General features: G+C 38.5%; 1 protein-coding gene across 1 annotated transcript; it reads left to right on the top strand.

Annotated features, from left to right (window-relative positions):
- Positions 1-775: 775 nt before the first annotated feature.
- Positions 776-18,924, top strand: LOC125229518 (protein PBDC1-like). The gene is made up of 3 exons (XM_048134377.1): positions 776-908; positions 1,349-1,447; positions 17,551-18,924. The coding sequence occupies exons 1-3, from the start codon at positions 906-908 to the stop codon at positions 17,938-17,940; spliced, it is 492 nt and encodes a 163-aa protein (XP_047990334.1). The 5' UTR covers positions 776-905; the 3' UTR covers positions 17,941-18,924.
- The last annotated feature ends 1,512 nt before the right edge of the window (positions 18,925-20,436 follow it).

Genomic DNA, 20,436 nt, shown 5'->3' with positions numbered 1-20,436 from the left:
ATTTAAATCAAAAAAGTTCATTGTTTAAAAACTACACATCTGATTTAAGTACGAAATTATAAGAATATCGTTGTCAACGCAACGATTCGTTGAAGAAGTCCCATCGTAGTTGGTCCTATCTATGAGGCTTCAAGTCAATTTGTATCTGCTAAATTGAATTAATATCCAATTTATTGAGTGTTTCGTAAAATCGTGTTATATTAAGTATTTGTTCGTGTTATATTTAAATTATTATAGAATGAGAGAATACCACTGTCAATAGTACAATAGTTTTTTATTTTAAAATTAAATTAACTTGGCCACAAATTTCGTTTCGTTACATTCTATTAACTTGACAACACAAACTATTGTTCCTACACAAACTACATTTCCCACGTCATATTTCCCACCATGATTTCGACGATTTCGACAGTCAATTTTTATATATTTTTCGCACGGAACCCCTAAAATTTTTTTAATGAACACCTTAAAAGGAGTTCCAGACTAGATGATCAAATTTACCGATAATATCAGAAATACATTGACGTCAATTTAATTACTAATATCACCACCACCACCATTATAGGGTTGGCATTTTCAGGCATTTTGCACCACATCAAGGTCACCCACAAGGGAGAGCGAGAAATAGACGTCATTTTCTCGTTTTCACTTATGGGTGACCTAACCTTGGCCTTGGTATGGAACAGTAGTCCGTTAGCGATATTACAATTAATAGTTTTTATACACTGGTAACATCTGCAAAAACGTCAGTCTACTGTATGTCATTGTCTTGAAATTGTCAATGAATGACCGAACGAGTAAATTGATATTACGTACGTGCGGCCTGTGTTGAAATTTAATTAAGCACGTGTTAAATTATCTAGCAAACTTGTTAAAACAATAATATTATAATATAGTCAACAAGGATGGTACGTACATATAAAGTATAACATTGTGATAGAAATCTTGATACATGACATGCAATTTGAATTTGGGTTAGCTTTTACAATTATAGAAACGAGTAGTATGCATTTTAATTAGGAATGAATAAATGCATTGTCTGTAATATATTTTAAGCGAAACCATTAATATCTACTGCTTACAAAATAAATAAATACTCTCAAGTTGTTCTTAACGTTGACCTATTGTACTGCCGGTCTTTTGTCTATGAAAAGCGGTACATTATTTTATTTGTGTTACATTTGTTTAGTTTTGATTAGAGAATAGTTTCTTTCCTATTTTCCTTACTTAGTTTCGGAGGATCATCGGACTCAAATTTTGCTTATTATAAACATCTGCCTCATCTCATGTGTACCAGCCAACATTCTGTGGTGAGTTGTTATTTTTATTGTTATATTATTTTTTCCAGGATGTTCTAACTAGACCTGCGGAGGAGTTTGGCAATGACGAAACATTGGAGCACCTATGGGCTGCAAAGGCTATGGAACACAGTGACATTTACTTCAATGTAAGTCTAGATACTTTTATTTTATTTATACAAGAGCAAAGACAGACAGACTGTAACCCACTTCAGCTTTTTTTTTTAGGTAGCTGTAATGTTTGTTCAAGAGCATAGTAGTTGGGTTGCTATCCACCTGTATTAATCCTAAAATTTAAAGAAAAAAAATCTTCTCTCAGTCCCTAAGGGTCGGCTCACACCGGAATGGCAGCGGCCGGCAGCAGCTAGCAGCGCAAAATATTTTTTTTTTGTGATTATTACCTAATATTTATTAAAACTGGGCAATAGTTTAAAAAGCGTAGCACAGTGTGGGATCAGACCTCATTTTTGACCATGGTCTTTTTATTGTAAAAACCGGTAGCCTAGACCAAAACAATGCTACGACTAAAATTCCCGAATGTCAAATATGACTAGTTAACGAGAAATTATTTTTTGAAATTTAGGGTAAATGTACCCGAAAATTGACTAAAACTCAAAATATCCTGAGAACGGTATCGATTATCAAAAAACCCTTTTAGGAGAACTTATAGAACTACCAATATACTATCGTATGGAATAATCAGCACGGTAATAGCATCATTAAGTATGACAAGAACATTAAGTATGACATCATCGGACTCGCTGAGGTGCGACGGTTGGGAAGCACAATACAAGAAGACGAAGATCATGTCCTATGTTGGCATGGCGAAAAACAAGGCCATCTAGGTGTTGGTTTCTTGTTGAAAAAGGAACTAAAAAAACATGTAACTCAGTTCACAGGTCTGTCAGATCGTGTAGCAATATTAAACCTAACATTTAACAATGAAGACATATCGGTTATACAAGTTCATGCCCCCACAGCTGAAGCTAGCAACACTGAGATAGAAGAATTTTACAAAACCGTAGAAACGGCCCAAAGCTTAGCAAATACAACACAGATAATACTCGGTGATTTCAATGCAAAAATCGGCATCCCACATCCAACAGAAAACCTAATCACTGGGAAGTATGGAACAGGAGACAGAAACCACAGAGGCGAACGACTACTCCAATTTGCAATGGAACAACATATGAAGATTATAAATACTATGTTTTTGAAAAAAACCAAGAGGCGTTGGACATGGATCTCACCTAATCAAGATACAAGAAATGAGATAGATTTTATACTCTCAAATAAACCAAATAAATTCACTAACATAGAATTTCTAACCCCACCTTACCCATCAGACCACAAAATGGTAAGAGGAACGTATACCCTCAACAACAATAGAAAAAGTAGAGCTGCATTCAAAATAACACCAAAAACGCCAAAATCTGAAGAAGAAATAGAAATGTTCTCATCGAAACTGTATGAACAGCTATCACAGATTATCTGTGACCCTCCTTCAAACATTCAAGATTATTATGATGGAATAGAAAATAGTATTATTAATGCAACAAAACTTGAACGAATAAAAAAAGAACCCTACTCTGTATTACAATCAAAAACAAAAGACCTAATTGTTAAGAGAACTGAACTACTAAAAAAACAGAATAAGTCAATGCAAGAGAAAAAAGAGCTAAGCTACCTATTTAAAACTACTAATAAAGCTATACGCGAAGACTACAGACACCATAGGAAAAAAACTATAGAAAAAAATATACTATCACACAGAAGTATATCTTATCTTATCTTAAATCTGCGGGGGCCCTTACGGATACACTTCGACCCATCGGGATCTTTTGTGCAATTACCCCCTACGATCCTAAGATCCTTCAGCTATTCAGGAGCTTCTCGACCATCTCCACGTATCGGATGATGAGGCTCATGGGTAGCTCTCTGAAGTCCTTCGGTGCCAGGTAGCCTGCTCCAAAGTTCTTCATTCTTTGTCTGGCGAGGGCGTGACATTCACACATTAAATGTCTGACGGTCTCTTCCTCTTCGCCACACATGCGACAATCAGTGTTGTCGGCGTGTCCCATCTTGGCCAAAATTCCTTTGACCCCGTAATGGCCTGTGAACACCCCCGTTATAATTTGGAGTTGTCTTTTGCCTAGCTTCCCTAGCTTTTTGCTCCATCCAGAGTCTACCCTCTGCATAAAGAGCTTTGAATGCTTCAGACCAACCAGGGCATCCCACTGTTTTTGGTGACTAGCCTTTGTTTGGTCTTTCATAGCCATTCTGATGGTTCCTTGTGAAAGGCCCACATAAGGTTCCGGACCTATGAAGTTGTCTTCAGATCCGGCCTTGGCAAGTTCATCAGCGTTTTCATTGCCAATGAAGCCTTCGTGCCCGGTATCCATACCAGTTGCACCTTGTTTTGCCTTCCAAGCTTGTTAAGAGCTTGGATGCCGTTTAATACCAGTCTAGAGGTAACTCTGGGCGATGTGAAGGCTTTGAGTGCCGCTTGACTGTCGCTGAGTATATAGATAGTCTTACCTTGGATTTGTCTAACTATATTCTCATGTACACAGGCAATTATTGCATATGTCTCGGCTTGGAAGACCGTGGCATAATTGCCCATGCTGATACTACCACTGTAGTCATTTGCATAAATGCCTGCGCCCGTACCAGATGCCATCTTGGACCCGTCTGTATACCAGATGATGGTGTTGTCATCAGGGGTGGGTACACAGAAGTATAAAAAAAGGTCTAAAGGAACTGGACTGTAATAAAAACTGGATACAGCAACTGAATGATAAAGACAAGAAAGCAGTAAAAAGAAAAGATATTCTTTGCACAGCTACAAACTTTTATAAACACCTTTATGAGAAACAATTATCATATGATAGTGAGGATGAAACCCGCCACAATGATACTATTCTACCTGATGAACCACAAGATACCATCCAACCAATAGAAGAAATAGAAGTTTTAAAACATATAAATAATCTAAAAAAAGACAAAAGCCCTGGCCCAGACGGCATTAGTAACGAAACTCTACAAAGGGGAGCAAACCTGCTTGTAACACCACTGACAAAATTGTTTAATATGATACTACAAACAGAAGAAACACCAAAACAATGGCATACATCAGATATCACAATTTTATACAAGAAAGGAGACCCCAAGAATATAACTAACTACCGACCAATAAGCTTACTACACGGAGAAAAAAGTCTCGTCCATGATACCTGAATAGTGTAATCTGAACGAGAAAATCTAGTAAATTCTGGGACAATTGTTCACATAGTATAAATAACTAAACTAGTCTGTTTAAATGCGTTGAGCTTAGTGAACTAGTTATCTTGTAATTGCTACACATTAAAATAGCGTGTATTACTAGAATATTTAGTAATCATAACACGTGGACCGTACAAATAAATAATATTTTCTTGCAGAGCTTAATAAATGAAATGTGACCTTGACAATATATTCTTGTAAAGGTAATATATACATTACGTATCATAAAATAAAAATATTGTAAGGGTCACACAGTCAAATTGTGTGTATTACTATATTATTCAGTATTTATAACAAATGGAGTGTCTAAATAAACAAAATAATGTAAACTCCACAAGAAATTCTTGTAAAGGTTATAAAACTTTAGTTAGGCCAATAATAGGTATCGTTAAGAATACAAGTCATCTGATATATATTACATTCTCTTCATTTATGTAAACTTCATTAAATGGTTGATAGAACAAGAAAGTTAGTTACAGCAACTGCATTTATGGTACTCTCTAATAAATATACAATTGCGTTAACGTGTTATATTTTTATCGGTACCTATGAATTTGTCTGTGCACTGTATAGACAACTAACATTTCTTGTAAATGTAAAAAAAGGTTTGTTGTCTATACAAGGTGGTTCAGTAGGATTAAAGGCCGAGCCACGCCAGATACGTGTACGTAGACGTGTGCGTGGCGTGCGCGCTGTAAAGTACGAATCTTCAAAAGAGATGATACACCGCTAGACACACACGGGAAACACGTCACACAAGCGGTGTAATCTCTAATGAGGATTCGTCATTTACACCGCGTACGCTACGCGCACGTCTACGTACACGTATCTGGCGTGGCTCAGCCTTTAATCCTACTGTACCACCTTGTATAGACAACAAACCTTTTCTTACATTTACAAGAAATGTTAGTTGTCTATACAGTGCACAGACAAATTCATAGGTACCTACCGATAAAAATGCAGGTTGCTAGGACCAGTTCCAAGAGACAGAAGCCTAGAGTTGAAACTGGGATCCGGAAACCTGGGTCACCCAGCATATGGAATGGATGCTATGAGCGGTGAAAATTGGTGAATCTGAAAGTAAATAAAATAATTATATAATTTGTTAAAAAATATATTTCAACGATCCTTAGTGCAAGACTTTATTCATATATTCGTCAGTGTTAATAGAACCGTCCTTCATTTCGTCCAAAATTTATATTTTGCAGAATTTTTCCACTTTTGTTCCACAGTATGGCATGGGTCACAGGAAACTTGCAACCATTGTAAATCATCTGAAAAAGACATTAAAATTTCTATGAATAAATTTTACAATAAGTAATATTCTACGTCCACTTCAGATATATATAAAGACTGTCCACGATAAAAAGTGGTCATATATAACATGGTAAATCTTTTGATACTTACAATGAGAATTTATAAGCAGCATGTTTGTCAAATAATTTGTAGATATCAAACTACATTATAAAAATACAAACAAATTATAAACTTTAGGTGGCCTATGAATTTTAGCAGTATGTATCTCATGATAACAATATTTTTTGTACAGTGTCTTCTTGCAGTCTTTAAGTACAACAGTTTTAATGACAAAAATATTTTTTTAATGTTTAATTATAATAGCCAAAATATACCCTATTACATACTGATTTTACGATAGTAATCATTTTTCTGATTGTAATCAGATTAAGAAAGTACTGAGATTCTCTAACTTTGCTGAATTCGACTTTTTGACACTTTTTGGCTCTGCATACAAAAACAACTGTCAGTGCTTGGAGTAGAAAGTCTTCCTGACTCCCAAAAGTCGAAATGAGTTTCAAAAAGTATTTTTTTTGTATAAGTATTTATAAAATTGTGCCAGGAAGCGTGTGAAGTTTGTTAAAAAACACTGTACAAGAAATGAAATGCTTGATGGTATACATTCGGCGAAACCTCAGACACACTAAAGCATTATAAGGAATAGCTTTAATTATTATATAGTTTTATGTATACAGATTTATCAAAATATAATATTGCTTCAAAATGTGCATTCAGGAAGAAAGATTTATCATGTTATGTATGACCACTTTTTATCGTGGATAGTCCTTATTAGTTCAGTATTTAGATTTTGCCCACGTAATGTCGTATGAATTTGTATGCAATGTAAAATGAATACAACATTAAATGCCTTTTTACTAAGTTCTAATTATCTACTAAGTTCTACATGTACGGCACATGACTCACCTGCTTTTGCCAACTCTGCCATCTCCCATCCTTGCAAGAGTTTTTGCACCTCTTCATCCATTTCCTAAAATGGAAACTACCAAACGAATGGATAATACGTAGTGAGTACGTTTAACGATAAATAATATAACCTATTGCGATCCGCGTCCACGCGTTATCTCTCATGACACGTAAATGGCCGCCGACCACGCCGCGAGTGCTTTGACATTGCGTTTCGTTACACAAGCAAAACATTTATTTATGCGGACAATATTTTTGTTATAACAATTATTTTTCGGTGTATATTACGAGAATATCATTGTTATTTTTTTACAAGAGGCGCAAAGTAAAATCAACTATACTGCTATAGCATTCACTAAGATATACAATGGTACTTAAACATGGCGTTTCGTTACAAAAACGAAACACAATATTAATACTAACTAAATAATTTTTCAACAGAACTATTTGTTCACCAGTATACATTACAAGAATATTATTGTCATTATTTACAAGAGCTGCAAAGTAATACCAACTTATAAAACAGTCATATCAACTATACTGCGATGGCATTCGCTACGATACAAATAATAGAGTTGACAGCGATGCGTACATATTTATACAAACTTAATATTTTTAAATATAACTCTTCGTTGAGTTTACATTACAAGAATATTCTTTTTATTTCTTTACGAGAACTACAAAGTAATGGCAACGTATAAAAAAGTTACAGGAAGTATACTGTGATAGTAACCGCTAAGATTAAGATTGTAAAGATAATTTTTATTTTTTGGCATTACAAGAAGCTTCTTGTTAATAGAATTATCGTAACCTTTATTCTATTAGTTGTAAATAAAACTAGAGTTCTCGTATATGTAATTCAAACAGAACTGTTTAGTGCATATTAATGTTTGCTTAGTTCTATTGAATTCAAGATATAGTAAACGTAACAATACAGTTGTTTTTATTACGAGATTGTAGTATCAGTTACGATAAATCTATTTTACTAAACGTTCTGGTAGTATTGTTAAAATATTTTTTTTCCGTGTAGCAAGCACTTATAAGCTATTCACATCCCTAATATTAAAAAGAATAACTAAACAAATTGATGACAATCAGCCGGTAGAGCAGGCAGGATTCCGATCAGGATATTCTACAACAGACCATATCCACACAATGGAACAAATGATAGAACGCTACAAGGAATACAAAAAACCTCTATATATAGCATTCATCGATTATACCAAGGCTTTTGACAGCATCTCCCACAACGCTATCTGGAAAGCCCTTACTGACTGCAAAATACATCCTAAATATATCAACATCTTAAAGAATATTTACAAGAACAGCACTAGCAGAGTGAAACTTGAAGAAAAAGGACAAGAGTTCAAAATCAGTAGAGGAGTCAGACAAGGGGATCCAATATCACCCAAACTATTTATAGCGGTGCTACAAAACATATTTCGTCAGCTTGACTGGGAAAAAATTGGAATAAAAATATTTGATAAACGTCTGAGTCATTTGCGATTTGCTGATGACATAGTAATCTTTTCAGAGAATCCTAAGAATCTTCAACAAATGCTAAACGACCTAAATAGGGAAAGTTGCAAGGTTGGACTAGAAATGAATCATACCAAAACGAAAATTATGACTAACAGTGAGCCCATAAAAATATCCATACAAAATAAAGAACTTGAATATGTAGATCATTACATTTATTTGGGCAAACAAATATCATTTAACGCTGATAGCAACAAAGAAGAGATAGATCGCAGGATCAACATCAGCTGGAAAAAGTTTTGGAGTTTCAAAGAGCTACTGAAGGGAAACTACAGTCTAGACATGAAAAAAACAGTAATGGACACATGCATTCTACCTTGTCTGACATATGCCTGTCAAACCTGGGTGCACACTGACAAGAACAAAAGAAAAATTAGAACATGTCAACGGGGTATGGAAAGGAGCATCTTAAATATAAAACTTAAAGACAAAGTTAATAGCAAGCACATCAGATCAAAAACAAAGCTCATAGACGCATTAGAGTTCATACTGAAACAAAAATGGAGATGGGCTGGCCACATAGCGAGAATGACTGACGACAGATGGACTAGTAAAATCACCAAATGGCCAGGACCATATGGAAAGAGAAAACCTGGAAAACCAAAAACAAGATGGTCAAAAGACATTACAGAAATAGCGGGGGAGAGTTGGCCAGTTAAGGCCAAAGACCGAGATAAATGGAAAATCATGGAGGAGGCCTATACCCGACAGGGGTCCTTGATATAAACTAGAGATATATATATATTAAATCATACATGTAAACTCTGATAAGGAAATAAAAAGGCTTTATTATTATTATTATTAATAGCATCATTCATATCGGTATTAGAACCAAATTAGTAATTTTCGATTTTGATTTTTTTTCTCGAAAGTTCCTGTATATTAGCATTTCTTTTATTTTTTTACTGAAAGGTGATTAGCTTCCCTATATGCTATAATTTTTGCACTAAGCAATTCCATAGGATCTAGAAATTATGGTGTGCTTAATTACTCTATGGGGATTTTATATGGGACGTTTAAACACACCATAATTTCTAGATCCTATGGAATTGCTTAATGCAAAAATTATAGCATATAGGGAAGCTAATCACCTTTCAGTAAAAAAATAAAAGAAATGCTAATATACAGGAACTTTCGAGAAAAAAAATCAAAATAGAAAATAACTAATTTGGTTCTAATACCGATATGAATGATGTTAGGACCGTGCTGATTATTTCATACGATAGTATATTGGTAGTTCTATAAGTTCTCTTAAAAGTGTTTTTTGATAATCGATACCGTTCTCAGGATATTTTGAGTTTTAGTCAATTTTCGGGTACATTTGCCCTAAATTTCAAAAAATAATTTCTCGTAAACTAGTCATATTTGACATTCGGGAGTTTTAGTCGTAGCATTGTTTTGGTCTAGGCTACCGGTTTTTACAATAATAAATTAATAGTTTAAAAAAACACTATAAAACACGCTTTTATAAATGCACGTAAAAGCCAAAAATAAATTATGGATCCTTCAAGTTGTCTCTATTTGTGAGCTGAAGTTTAAAAACTATGTGCTTTTAATTATAATATTTGATTGTAAAAGCGTGGGGCGCTGGAACAGGAAAGAATTTTTGTATAACTTGCTGATAAATCAAATTATGCTATGTTACGGGAAGGAGGTTACACAGATTGACGCGCTAATTGGAGTTGCAGCATGACTAGTAGGTTCTACATTAAACAGTCAAATCAATTAAAAGTCAGTGTTCAAAGTAGGTACCAGTTTGTCGAACTTAGACAAAATATGCGCTAGTAGCGAGGAGAGTCGACAGTCGCCGACACTTAGAACGCCGCTTTTTTCCGGTAATCAAAGTACAAAAGGGGAAAGTGTCTACAGTGACAGGATGCAGAGTTCTTGTTCGTGGACGAGATATCTTTGGTTCTCTTTGGTAACCCTTAGGCGGCATATGTAAACGTTATGTTCTTATGCAACTTCATTCGCCAGGAAGTTCGGATTAGTATTTGTTTACAAGAAAGTCTTTCCTGTTCCAGCGCCCCACGCTTTTACAATCAAATATTATAATTAAAAGCACATAGTTTTTAAACTTCAGCTCACAAATAGAGACAACTTGAAGGATCCATAATTTATTTTTGGCTTTTACGTGCATTTATAAAAGCGTGTTTTATAGTGTTTTTTTAAACTATTAATTTATTTTATACTTTTTAGTCATTAAAAATGAAATACTTTTAACATTTATACATAAATTTATTTCAAGTAGGCGGATTTTACATGCCATTTATGGCTTGACGTATACTTATTGCTAATTGCTACTGTGAAAGGCGGTAAAGGGGTGATGTTGTTCCCTTTACCGAGCGCAGACTAATTGGGTTGAGGGTCCCAATAAGTCGACACTCTTATAAGATGGTGAGGGTTCAGGCCTGGCTTAACAGAACAACAACAACGATTCCAATTGGATTTATTTAGACAACACAAGAGTTACACGCAGGTTTACACAAATAGTCTTATACAATGTAGTCTAGTAACACTAAGTAACACGAATGCCGTGAGTGGTATATCTAGCACTGTACACTGTTGCTTTCACTGAACTTCACTTTGACTATGGACGCGACGGTAGCGGGTGTACCGAAAAGAGGTGACGTAACGAGACGTACTCCGAACCGGGCTCACGCCTTGCTAGTAGAAGACTCTCCGTGTGTGATCGGAATTGCGACCTTACGCCAAACGCAGGGGTTTACGCAATGTGTGATCGGAACGGGCTTTCTCCGTACTTAGCAAGGAGCTATCTTAGGCCTAGAGTAAGGTCCTAGTTAGGAGCAGACTGGGATGTCAACTGACTTGGGATGTGTCCCGGCGGGCTTTTATACCACCCGACGGCGTGGGTGAAAGCGACGCTTCCTTCCTGAGTAACGGGACGCTGGACCCGCGCATCTGCAGTGGCCGGCCATCGCAATGTAGAAACAATGGTGCGGTACCGTTGGAATCGGAAGGGCCGGCGGAACCTTCTACCTGCGTTACGCGTGGGAAACTTGGTCGTGCTACAGTCTCCCCTCTGGATCCGACGACGTCCCGGCGAGGAGCCAGCACGAGGTAGCACTTCTTCTTTTCCATCGATTTTGCTTTTACATGCCCCTTGGGCTTCTTAGTCTTCTTCTTGAAGTTTTTGAGTGGCTGGAGTGGTGGTTCCGTAGGGGCCACCACCTCTTCATGATATAGCGCAAACGCTGCATCTTGGGGAGGTTTAATCTTTTCCAGACAGTCACTATTCCGAGTGACTATGCATGATGCGAGCTGACGTTGTGACTTTACGTCAGAGCTATCTTGTTTTGGTGCAAGTTTAGCACGCTCAGCATGAGCTGGAATGACCACTGCTGGATCACGTGGCTGCAACTTCAAAGCTTCCTGACTATTCTTGTCTAATGCTTCTTTTCTTTCTTCCGTTGAGGGAATTAGCGTGTAGCCTAATTCAACTTTTGTAGGGCTTTGCCCTATTTCACCAGGGACGCTTGGGGCCCAAGAACATAGACCGACGCTCTGGTTTCCTGGATTTTCATTTCTGCAGCAATTAGGACACTTGCTGCGAACGACGCCGGGTCTGCCGCATCCGTAGCAACTGATGCCAACCGGTGCTGATGGAGCAACCTTGCTCGCATCTCCCCCTGCAGTTGAGCTCATCTCTTGTTGTTGCCGCTTCTTTGTGCGACAATCTTCTTCGGCGTGCCCGTTCTTATCGCAGTACTCGCAGCGTTGTCGGCCTGAAGTGTTCCGTTCATTGTTTGAAGGTACTGAGGCAACATTTTCTTCCCAGCTCGTCTTCTTTTCCAATAGGATTTCTTCAGCACTCCGTGCGAGTTTCAGAAGTTCGTCGATCGATTTGAAAGCGCTTCTTGGCACCATTTCCCGTATATTCAAGTGGAGCTGACCATAAATCATATGGAGTTGATGGGTCTCCGGTGGGATTGGTGCAGGCAGCTGGGCTATGAGTGCCCTCTTCTTTGCGACGAACTTCTCAGTGGGGGTTTTCGCATCCTGCTTGAGTTCTATTATCCTCTGATACAGGATGTCCGCTGGTATTTTCGGGGCGAATGCGTGCCGAAGCCGATTCTCAAAATCCGTCCAGGACTTGACGTCTGACTTGGCACCTTCCCACCAGACAGCGGCGTCTCCTTTTAAAAGGAGGGTAAGCCCTTCGAGAGCGTTCTCGTCGTCAATGTTCTCGATTTTCTTGTACACGTTGATAGCTGCGAGAAAAGTCTCTGCAGCCTCGTTTTCGCCGGTCCCGTCGTATACTGCGTTGCATCGTGCGAATGACCCTTGTCTGCTTGCCGGTGCCAGAGCTGCGATGATGCGCTGGAGCTGTTCTTCGGTCATCGTGAGGGCCATCTTCGCTCTGTGTTGTGCTCGTGTTCTAGGTTCTGAAGCCAGGGCCCCACGTTGGGCGCCAGTTGTGAAAGGCGGTAAAGGGGTGATGTTGTTCCCTTTACCGAGCGCAGACTAATTGGGTTGAGGGTCCCAATAAGTCGACACTCTTATAAGATGGTGAGGGTTCAGGCCTGGCTTAACAGAACAACAACAACGATTCCAATTGGATTTATTTAGACAACACAAGAGTTACACGCAGGTTTACACAAATAGTCTTATACAATGTAGTCTAGTAACACTAAGTAACACGAATGCCGTGAGTGGTATATCTAGCACTGTACACTGTTGCTTTCACTGAACTTCACTTTGACTATGGACGCGACGGTAGCGGGTGTACCGAAAAGAGGTGACGTAACGAGACGTACTCCGAACCGGGCTCACGCCTTGCTAGTAGAAGACTCTCCGTGTGTGATCGGAATTGCGACCTTACGCCAAACGCAGGGGTTTACGCAATGTGTGATCGGAACGGGCTTTCTCCGTACTTAGCAAGGAGCTATCTTAGGCCTAGAGTAAGGTCCTAGTTAGGAGCAGACTGGGATGTCAACTGACTTGGGATGTGTCCCGGCGGGCTTTTATACCACCCGACGGCGTGGGTGAAAGCGACGCTTCCTTCCTGAGTAACGGGACGCTGGACCCGCGCATCTGCAGTGGCCGGCCATCGCAATGTAGAAACAATGGTGCGGTACCGTTGGAATCGGAAGGGCCGGCGGAACCTTCTACCTGCTTTACGCGTGGGAAACTTGGTCGTGCTACACTACTTAATAATAACTAGCGGCTACCTTCTTATTACGGTATTATCATAAAAATGTTTATACCTAGTAAGTTATCCGTAAAAGATAGACAATATAGACATGTGCCATCGCGGACTTTTTGAAGACATGAGAGAGACATACTTTCGCCATACATTGTTTTGAAGCTCTCAGCTAGTGGGATTTTGTTTGACTCGATTAGAAAATATTGTCACATTTCAACTAATTCAAACAAAATTTAAGTATTTCTTTTTTGCCGAGCCCCCCTTTATTTGCTCTTAAGGGTCACAGGAAAACCATTACCCAACTTATTTTAAATACAACGTTGATCTTTTTTTATGATGGGGGCTTCGCCCCCGAGCCCCCTTTGTTTACTCTTAAAGGTCACAAGAAAACGCTAACCCAACTTATTTTAAATACTACGTTAATCTTTCTTTATGCGGGGGCTTCGCCCCCGAGCCCCCTTTTCGTTACTCTTATGGGTAACAAGAAAACCCTAACCCAACTTATTTTAAATACAACGTTTATCTTTCTTTTATGCGGGGGGCTTCGCCCCCCGAGCCCCCCTTTGTTTGCTCTTAAAGGTCACAAGAAAACGCTAACCCAACTTATCTTAAATACAACGTTGATCTTTCTTTCATGAGGGTGGCTTCGCCCCCCGAGCCCCCCTTTGTTTGCTCTTAAAGGTCACAAGAAAACGCTAACCCAACTTATTCTAAATACTACGTTGATCTTTCTTTCATGCGGGGGGCTTAGCCCCCCGAGTCCCCCTTTTCTTTACTCTTAAGGATCACAAGAAAACCCTAACCCAACTTATTTTAAATACAACGTTTATCTTTCTTTTATGCGGGGGGCTTCGCCCCCCGAGCCCCTCTTTGTTTACTCTTAAAGGTCACAAGAAAACGCTAACCCAACTTATTTTAAATACTACGTTGATCTTTCTTTTATGCGGGGGGGCTTCGCCCCCCGAGCCCCCCTCTTCGTTGCTCTTAAGGGTCACAAGAAAACCCTAACCCAACTTATTTTAAATACTACGTTGATCTTTCTTTTATGCGGGGGGCTTCGCCCCCCGAGCCCCCTTTTCGTTACTCTTAAGGGTCATAAGAAAACGCTAACCCAACTTCTCTTAAATACTACGTTGATCTTTCTTTCATGCGGGGGCTTCGCCCCCGAGCCCCCTTTGTTTGCTCTTGAAGGTCACAAGAAAACGCTAACCCAACTTATTTTAAATACTACGTTGATCTTTCTTTTATGCGGGGGCTTCGCCCCCGAGCCCCCTTTTCGTTACTCTTAAGGGTCACAAGAAAACCCTAACCCAACTTATTTTAAATACAACATTTATCTTTCTTTTATGCGGGGGGCTTCGCCCCCGAGCCCCCCTTTGTTTGCTCTTAAAGGTCACAAGAAAACGCTAACCCAACTTATTTTAAATACTACGTTGATCTTTCTTTTATGCGGGGGCTTCGCCCCCCGAGCCCCCCCTTTTCGTTACTCTTAAGGGTCATTAGAAAACCCTAACCCAACTTATCTTAAATACTACGTTGATCTTTCTTTCATGCGGGGGGCTTCGCCCCCCGAGCCCCCCTTTGTTTGCTCTGAAAGGTCACAAGAAAACGCTAACCCAACTTATTTTTAATACTACGTTAATCTTTCTTTTATGCGGGGGGCTTCGCCCCCGAGCCCCCTTTTCTTTACTCTTAAGGATCACAAGAAAACCTTAACCCAACTTATTTTAAATACAACTTTGATCTTTCTTTTATGCGGGGGCTTCGCCCCACGAGCCCCCCTTTTCGTTACTCTTAAGGGTCATAAGAAAACGCTAACCCAACTTATCTTAAATACTACGTTGATCTTTCTTTCATGCGGGGGCTTCGCCCCCCGAGCCCCCCTTTGTTTGCTCTTAAAGGTCACAAGAAAACGCTAACCCAACTTATTTTAAATACTACGTTGATCTTTCTTTTATGCGGGGGGCTTCGCCCCCCGAGCCCCCCTTTTCGTTACTCTTTAGGGTCACAAGAAAACCCTAACCCAACTTATTTTAAATACAACGTTTATCTTTCTTTTATGCGGGGGGCTTCGCCCCCCGAGCCCCCCTTTTCGTTACTCTTAAGGGTCATAAGAAAACCCTAACCCAACTTATTTTAAATACAACATTTATCTTTCTTTTATGCGGGGGGCTTCGCCCCCGAGCCCCCCTTTGTTTGCTCTTAAAGGTCACAAGAAAACGCTAACCCAACTTATTTTAAATACTACGTTGATCTTTCTTTTATGCGGGGGCTTCGCCCCCCGAGGCCCCCTTTTCGTTACTCTTAAGGGTCATAAGAAAACCCTAACCCAACTTATCTTAAATACTACGTTGATCTTTCTTTCAAGCGGGGGCTTCGCCCCCCGAGCCCCCCTTTGTTTGCTCTGAAAGGTCACAAGAAAACGCTAACCCAACTTATTTTAAATACTACGTTAATCTTTCTTTTATGCGGGGGGCTTCGCCCCCCGAGCCCCCTTTTGTTACTCTTAAGGGTCACAAGAAAACGCTAACCCAACTTATCTTAAATACTACGTTGATCTTTCTTTCATGCGGGGGGCTTCGCCCCCCGAGCCCCCCTTTGTTTTCTCTTAAAGGTCACAAGAAAACGCTAACCCAACTTATTCTAAATACTACGTTGATCTTTCTTTCATGCGGGGGCTTCGCCCCCCGAGCCCCCCTTTTCTTTCCTCTTAAGGATCACAAGAAAACGCTAACGCAACTTATTTTAAATACTACATTAATCTTTCTTTTATGCGGGGGCTTCGCCCCGAGCCCCCTATGTTTGCTCTTAAAGGTCACAAGAAAAAGCTAACCCAACTTATCTTAAATACTACGTTGATCTTTCTTTCATGCGGGGGCTTCGCCCCCGAGCCCCCCTTTATTTGCTCTTAAAGGTCACATGAAAACGCTAACCCAACTTATTCTAAATACTACGTTGATCTTTCTTTCATGCGGGGGCTTCGCCCCCGAGCCCCCTTTTCTTTGCTCTTAAGGATCACAAGAAAACCTTAACCTAACTTATTTTAAATACAACGTTGGTCTTTCTTTTATGCGGGGGCTTCGCCCCCGAGCCCCCTTTGTTTGCACTGAAAGGTCACAAGAAAACGCTAACCCAACTTATTTTAAATACTACGTTGATCTTTCTTTCATGCTCCCCCCTTTTCCTGTTCTTATCTTCCGGCACCATCATCAGGCCTTGAAACCTAATCGTAGTCATAGTTCATTACAAGACTTTTCTAAGAAGCCGAAAAACAGCTATGATACGATGTTCCATCATGTAATTCCAGTTCATATCTTCCGGCTCCATCTGATGACCTTGAAACCTAATCGTAGTCAAAGTTCATTACAAGACTTTTCTAAGAAGCCCAAAAACAGCTATGATACGATGTTCCATCATGTAGTTCCAGTTCATATCTTCCGGCTCCATCATCAGACCTTGAAACCTAATCGTAGTCAAAGTTCATTACAAACTTTTCTAAGAAACCCAAAAACAGCTATGATACGATGTTCCATCATGTAGTTCCAGTTCATATCTTTCGGCTTCATCATCAGACCTTGAAACCTAATTGTAGTCAAAGTTCATTACAAGACTTTTCTAAGAAACCCAAAAACGGCTATGATACGATGTTCCATCATGTAGTTCCAGTTCATATCTTCCGACTCCATCATCAGATCAGCTCAACAGTACCATATTATTGTATTGTCATCGGAACTACATATAGCTGCCAATTTTCATTACGCTACGACTCCTGGAAGATGGTTAAATTAGCTTCCTTAGATTCCATTACATACATAGTTACATACACGACGACCTAATAAAAGCGTGTTAAAAAGACCATGGTCAAAAATGAGGTCTGATCCCACACTGTGCGTAGTACCTACAACAAGATGTAATAGTACATTACGATACAAGTGCACTTAATTACAAAAAAGTGGCAATAAATTAAAACACAACCAAAGAGACTGTTTTAAATTGACACAAGTATCTTAATTTTCTGTTAAGTTTACATAATTTCTGTTTCAGGTCCTATGTTCAGTAGACACACGGTTGCTACGCCTCACGCCACACGATGACCTAATATACACACACTTCAGGCAAGACTTCCCCGACCTCAACGTAGCCTACATCAAAGAAAACGAAATTAAAAACAACCACAACAAAGCCAAATGGCGAGCTTATTGCGAAAAATTTAAAAATATCATTGAAGATTACAGTTTTGGGACTTTGATGAGGGCGGACACAAAAGGGGACTACTCCGAACAGAACACCATACTAGTGCCAAGAGTGCAGTTTTACGCTATTGAAATTGCTAGGAACCGCGAAGGATTGAACAATGACGTGAAGAAACGGTTCAAATGCCAGTCTAAAGCTAATTTAGAGGCCCAGGAACACAAAACGGCTGTTGCTGTGTAGGTTTCCACTGCCACTTATCAATCATATTTAGAAAACATGCCTGTTATCTAATTACGATCAACATTTTCATACATTTCGTATGAAGTCATTAGACTGCAGACATGTTTTTCAAATGACCATGTATAATTTTAAGGTGTTGCCAATAACCATTACCTAAGTTAAGAAATCAAGAATGTCAAAGATACAGTTCTGAAAATAAAACCACTGTACATTGTATACCTTATTTTGTATGGTGCCTTCACAATTCATTGTATTTGGCAAAGCAATGCTCTGTAAGGTGCATTAGGGTAATTCCGAAAGTCGCATAAAAATCACCATTATTTCCATCATATGAAGATTCCCCTTTCGGAATTTTCCGAGCATTTCTGTCATTCGGAATTACCCTAATGCACCTTACTTCTTTTCTATTTTTATGTAAGAGAAGAGTTAAGTTTTTTTTTCTATACTTAAATCTGGTGGAATGTGGGGCACTTACACAACAATTTTCACAAATAGTAATTCCAGTGTTCAAAATCCTCTGTTACAAGAAATCTAATAAATATGGAGGGTTGTGTGACTCCCCCTCGTGTAATTAACTGAGATTGTATGAAGCTTATTACAGATCAATCTGCTTTCAATTTGAGTGGTAAGGATACAGAGTTGAGTGACATGTCCTTTGATATGTAAACATGAGTGTTGTCTCAGGGAAAGTCAATAACCAGCCATTTAGAATAATTTCCATAAAAGCCTAGTAGTGTTAAGACTTCTGGCCATTAACTACACATTACATTATATTTTTAGTCACTGGTCCTAATGTTTACGAATAATTCAAAACTTAATAAAAGTCACCAAAAAGCGTAGTTGGAGTGGCTAAGGTCATTAATAATAAGCCGATATTCTTTGATATGATTACCTGCAGCTGCTAAGTATTCAGTCCTAGTGTAAGTAAAAATGAATGAGGTGCTCAATAACTCATACATTTTGTGTAATAAATTTTATACTACAGTTCTGTGGTTTATTTTCACGCTCAATCCTATAGATTCCATTTGAAAATATTCTTGTAAGTGTATTTGGTACTTGGTCGGCGTTCTTTTGTGATGATTCGCGATCAAACTTTCAAGATTTGTCCTGAAATAGTGACACCATTTCCCTACTTTTTGTATGGTTTCTGAATATCTCCTTAAAATGGCGTTGTTCTGCTAAGTAAACGTTCTGAATCACGTCATATTTTTTCTGGAATCCATTCCATCTTCAATGATAGTCCTGCGGCGCTGGCTATATTTTGGGCCCTAAGTTAAAAAAATATTAAAGTCGATTTTGTTTTCGTTTATAAATACATTGATAACATATAAATTTAACATTTCGTTTTGGGTCACATTCCTAGGGTGCTTTTTTAGTAATTTGGTAATTTGTGGTTATAATTTTTAATTTGACCTAATGTGGTAAAAAAAATATTCGAGAGAAAAAATGTAACTGTATTGCATTTAGAATGATATTTTTAGCGTGTATACGTAGTTTGGGTCAATTTACTCGAGTGCTATATGACAATTTGTCATACCTAGCGAAACAGACACAAAAAAATATTCATGTTAAAAAAAATAAGAAACGTCGCATTGCCTCCTTTAAATATATCAATAAACTGAAATTGTGTTTTCCTACTCCAGTGCTTGATAAAATTTGCGATAATTTAGCACAAATAGGTTTTTACCATTCCAAAAAAATATTAAAGTTACTAGAGTTCTTATCTTATTAACTAAAAAGACAAGATAAATAAGATACGTGAATTTGGGTAAGTTTAATAGAATGCTTCGAAAAATAATACGGTATTAATATTTGCGTTCGATCAAGTCAAGCGAGCGCAGTGACGCGGGTAGTGTAGGTATTATGATACCGACCGTGGCCGTGGCGCGGCAGCGGGGAAGGGCAATGACCTCTCTCGACATTCGACAAACCGCACGTTGTGTACAAAACGCCAAAATTTATTTCAACTGTGCGCATCACGCTATTTAATGCTAAGCCTGAAAGGGTTGTATTTGATAAGACTACTAGAGTAACAATTTTAACTTAATATACCTATTTTCCACATGCGTCAGTAAATAATTTAATTTATAAATAATAAATTTAGTATACATCGTGGAATCTACTACTACTACTGCCAAATAAAATAATGCGATTTATCATCTAAGTACTTTAGACATATTTAAGCGTGTCACTCACTATGCAGGTAGCTGAGCGCTTATCTTTCAATATGAATCCACATACATAAAATATATATAATTCAATGAGCTAACACACGCGCCGCCGATTATTCATATTTTATTTTGAAGTACATGTGGGGATCGACGTTGGTACGAGATCATATTATATCGTAAAATGGTGAGGAATTTATATGTAGAAAATACAGGATTATAAAGCAAAATACAGGATGTACTTTTTATAACCGGCAATATTTAACGTGGTGAAGTCATATAACTGATATCGAATACAAAACACTAAACGCCCAATGGACTTGCCTCG

This window comes from Leguminivora glycinivorella, chromosome 9 (assembly GCF_023078275.1).
Source record: "Leguminivora glycinivorella isolate SPB_JAAS2020 chromosome 9, LegGlyc_1.1, whole genome shotgun sequence".
NCBI lineage: Eukaryota > Metazoa > Arthropoda > Insecta > Lepidoptera > Tortricidae > Leguminivora > Leguminivora glycinivorella.
Note: the sequence above shows the minus strand (reverse complement) of the source record. Positions and strands in the feature narration are given on the sequence as shown.

What these genes read in the sequence shown, in the direction of transcription:
- LOC125229518 (XM_048134377.1), top strand. An exon ending in ACAGTGACATTTACTTCAAT is followed by an intron (nt 1,448 to 17,550) that starts GTAAGTCTAGAT and finishes TTTCTGTTTCAG; the next exon opens with GTCCTATGTTCAGTAGACAC.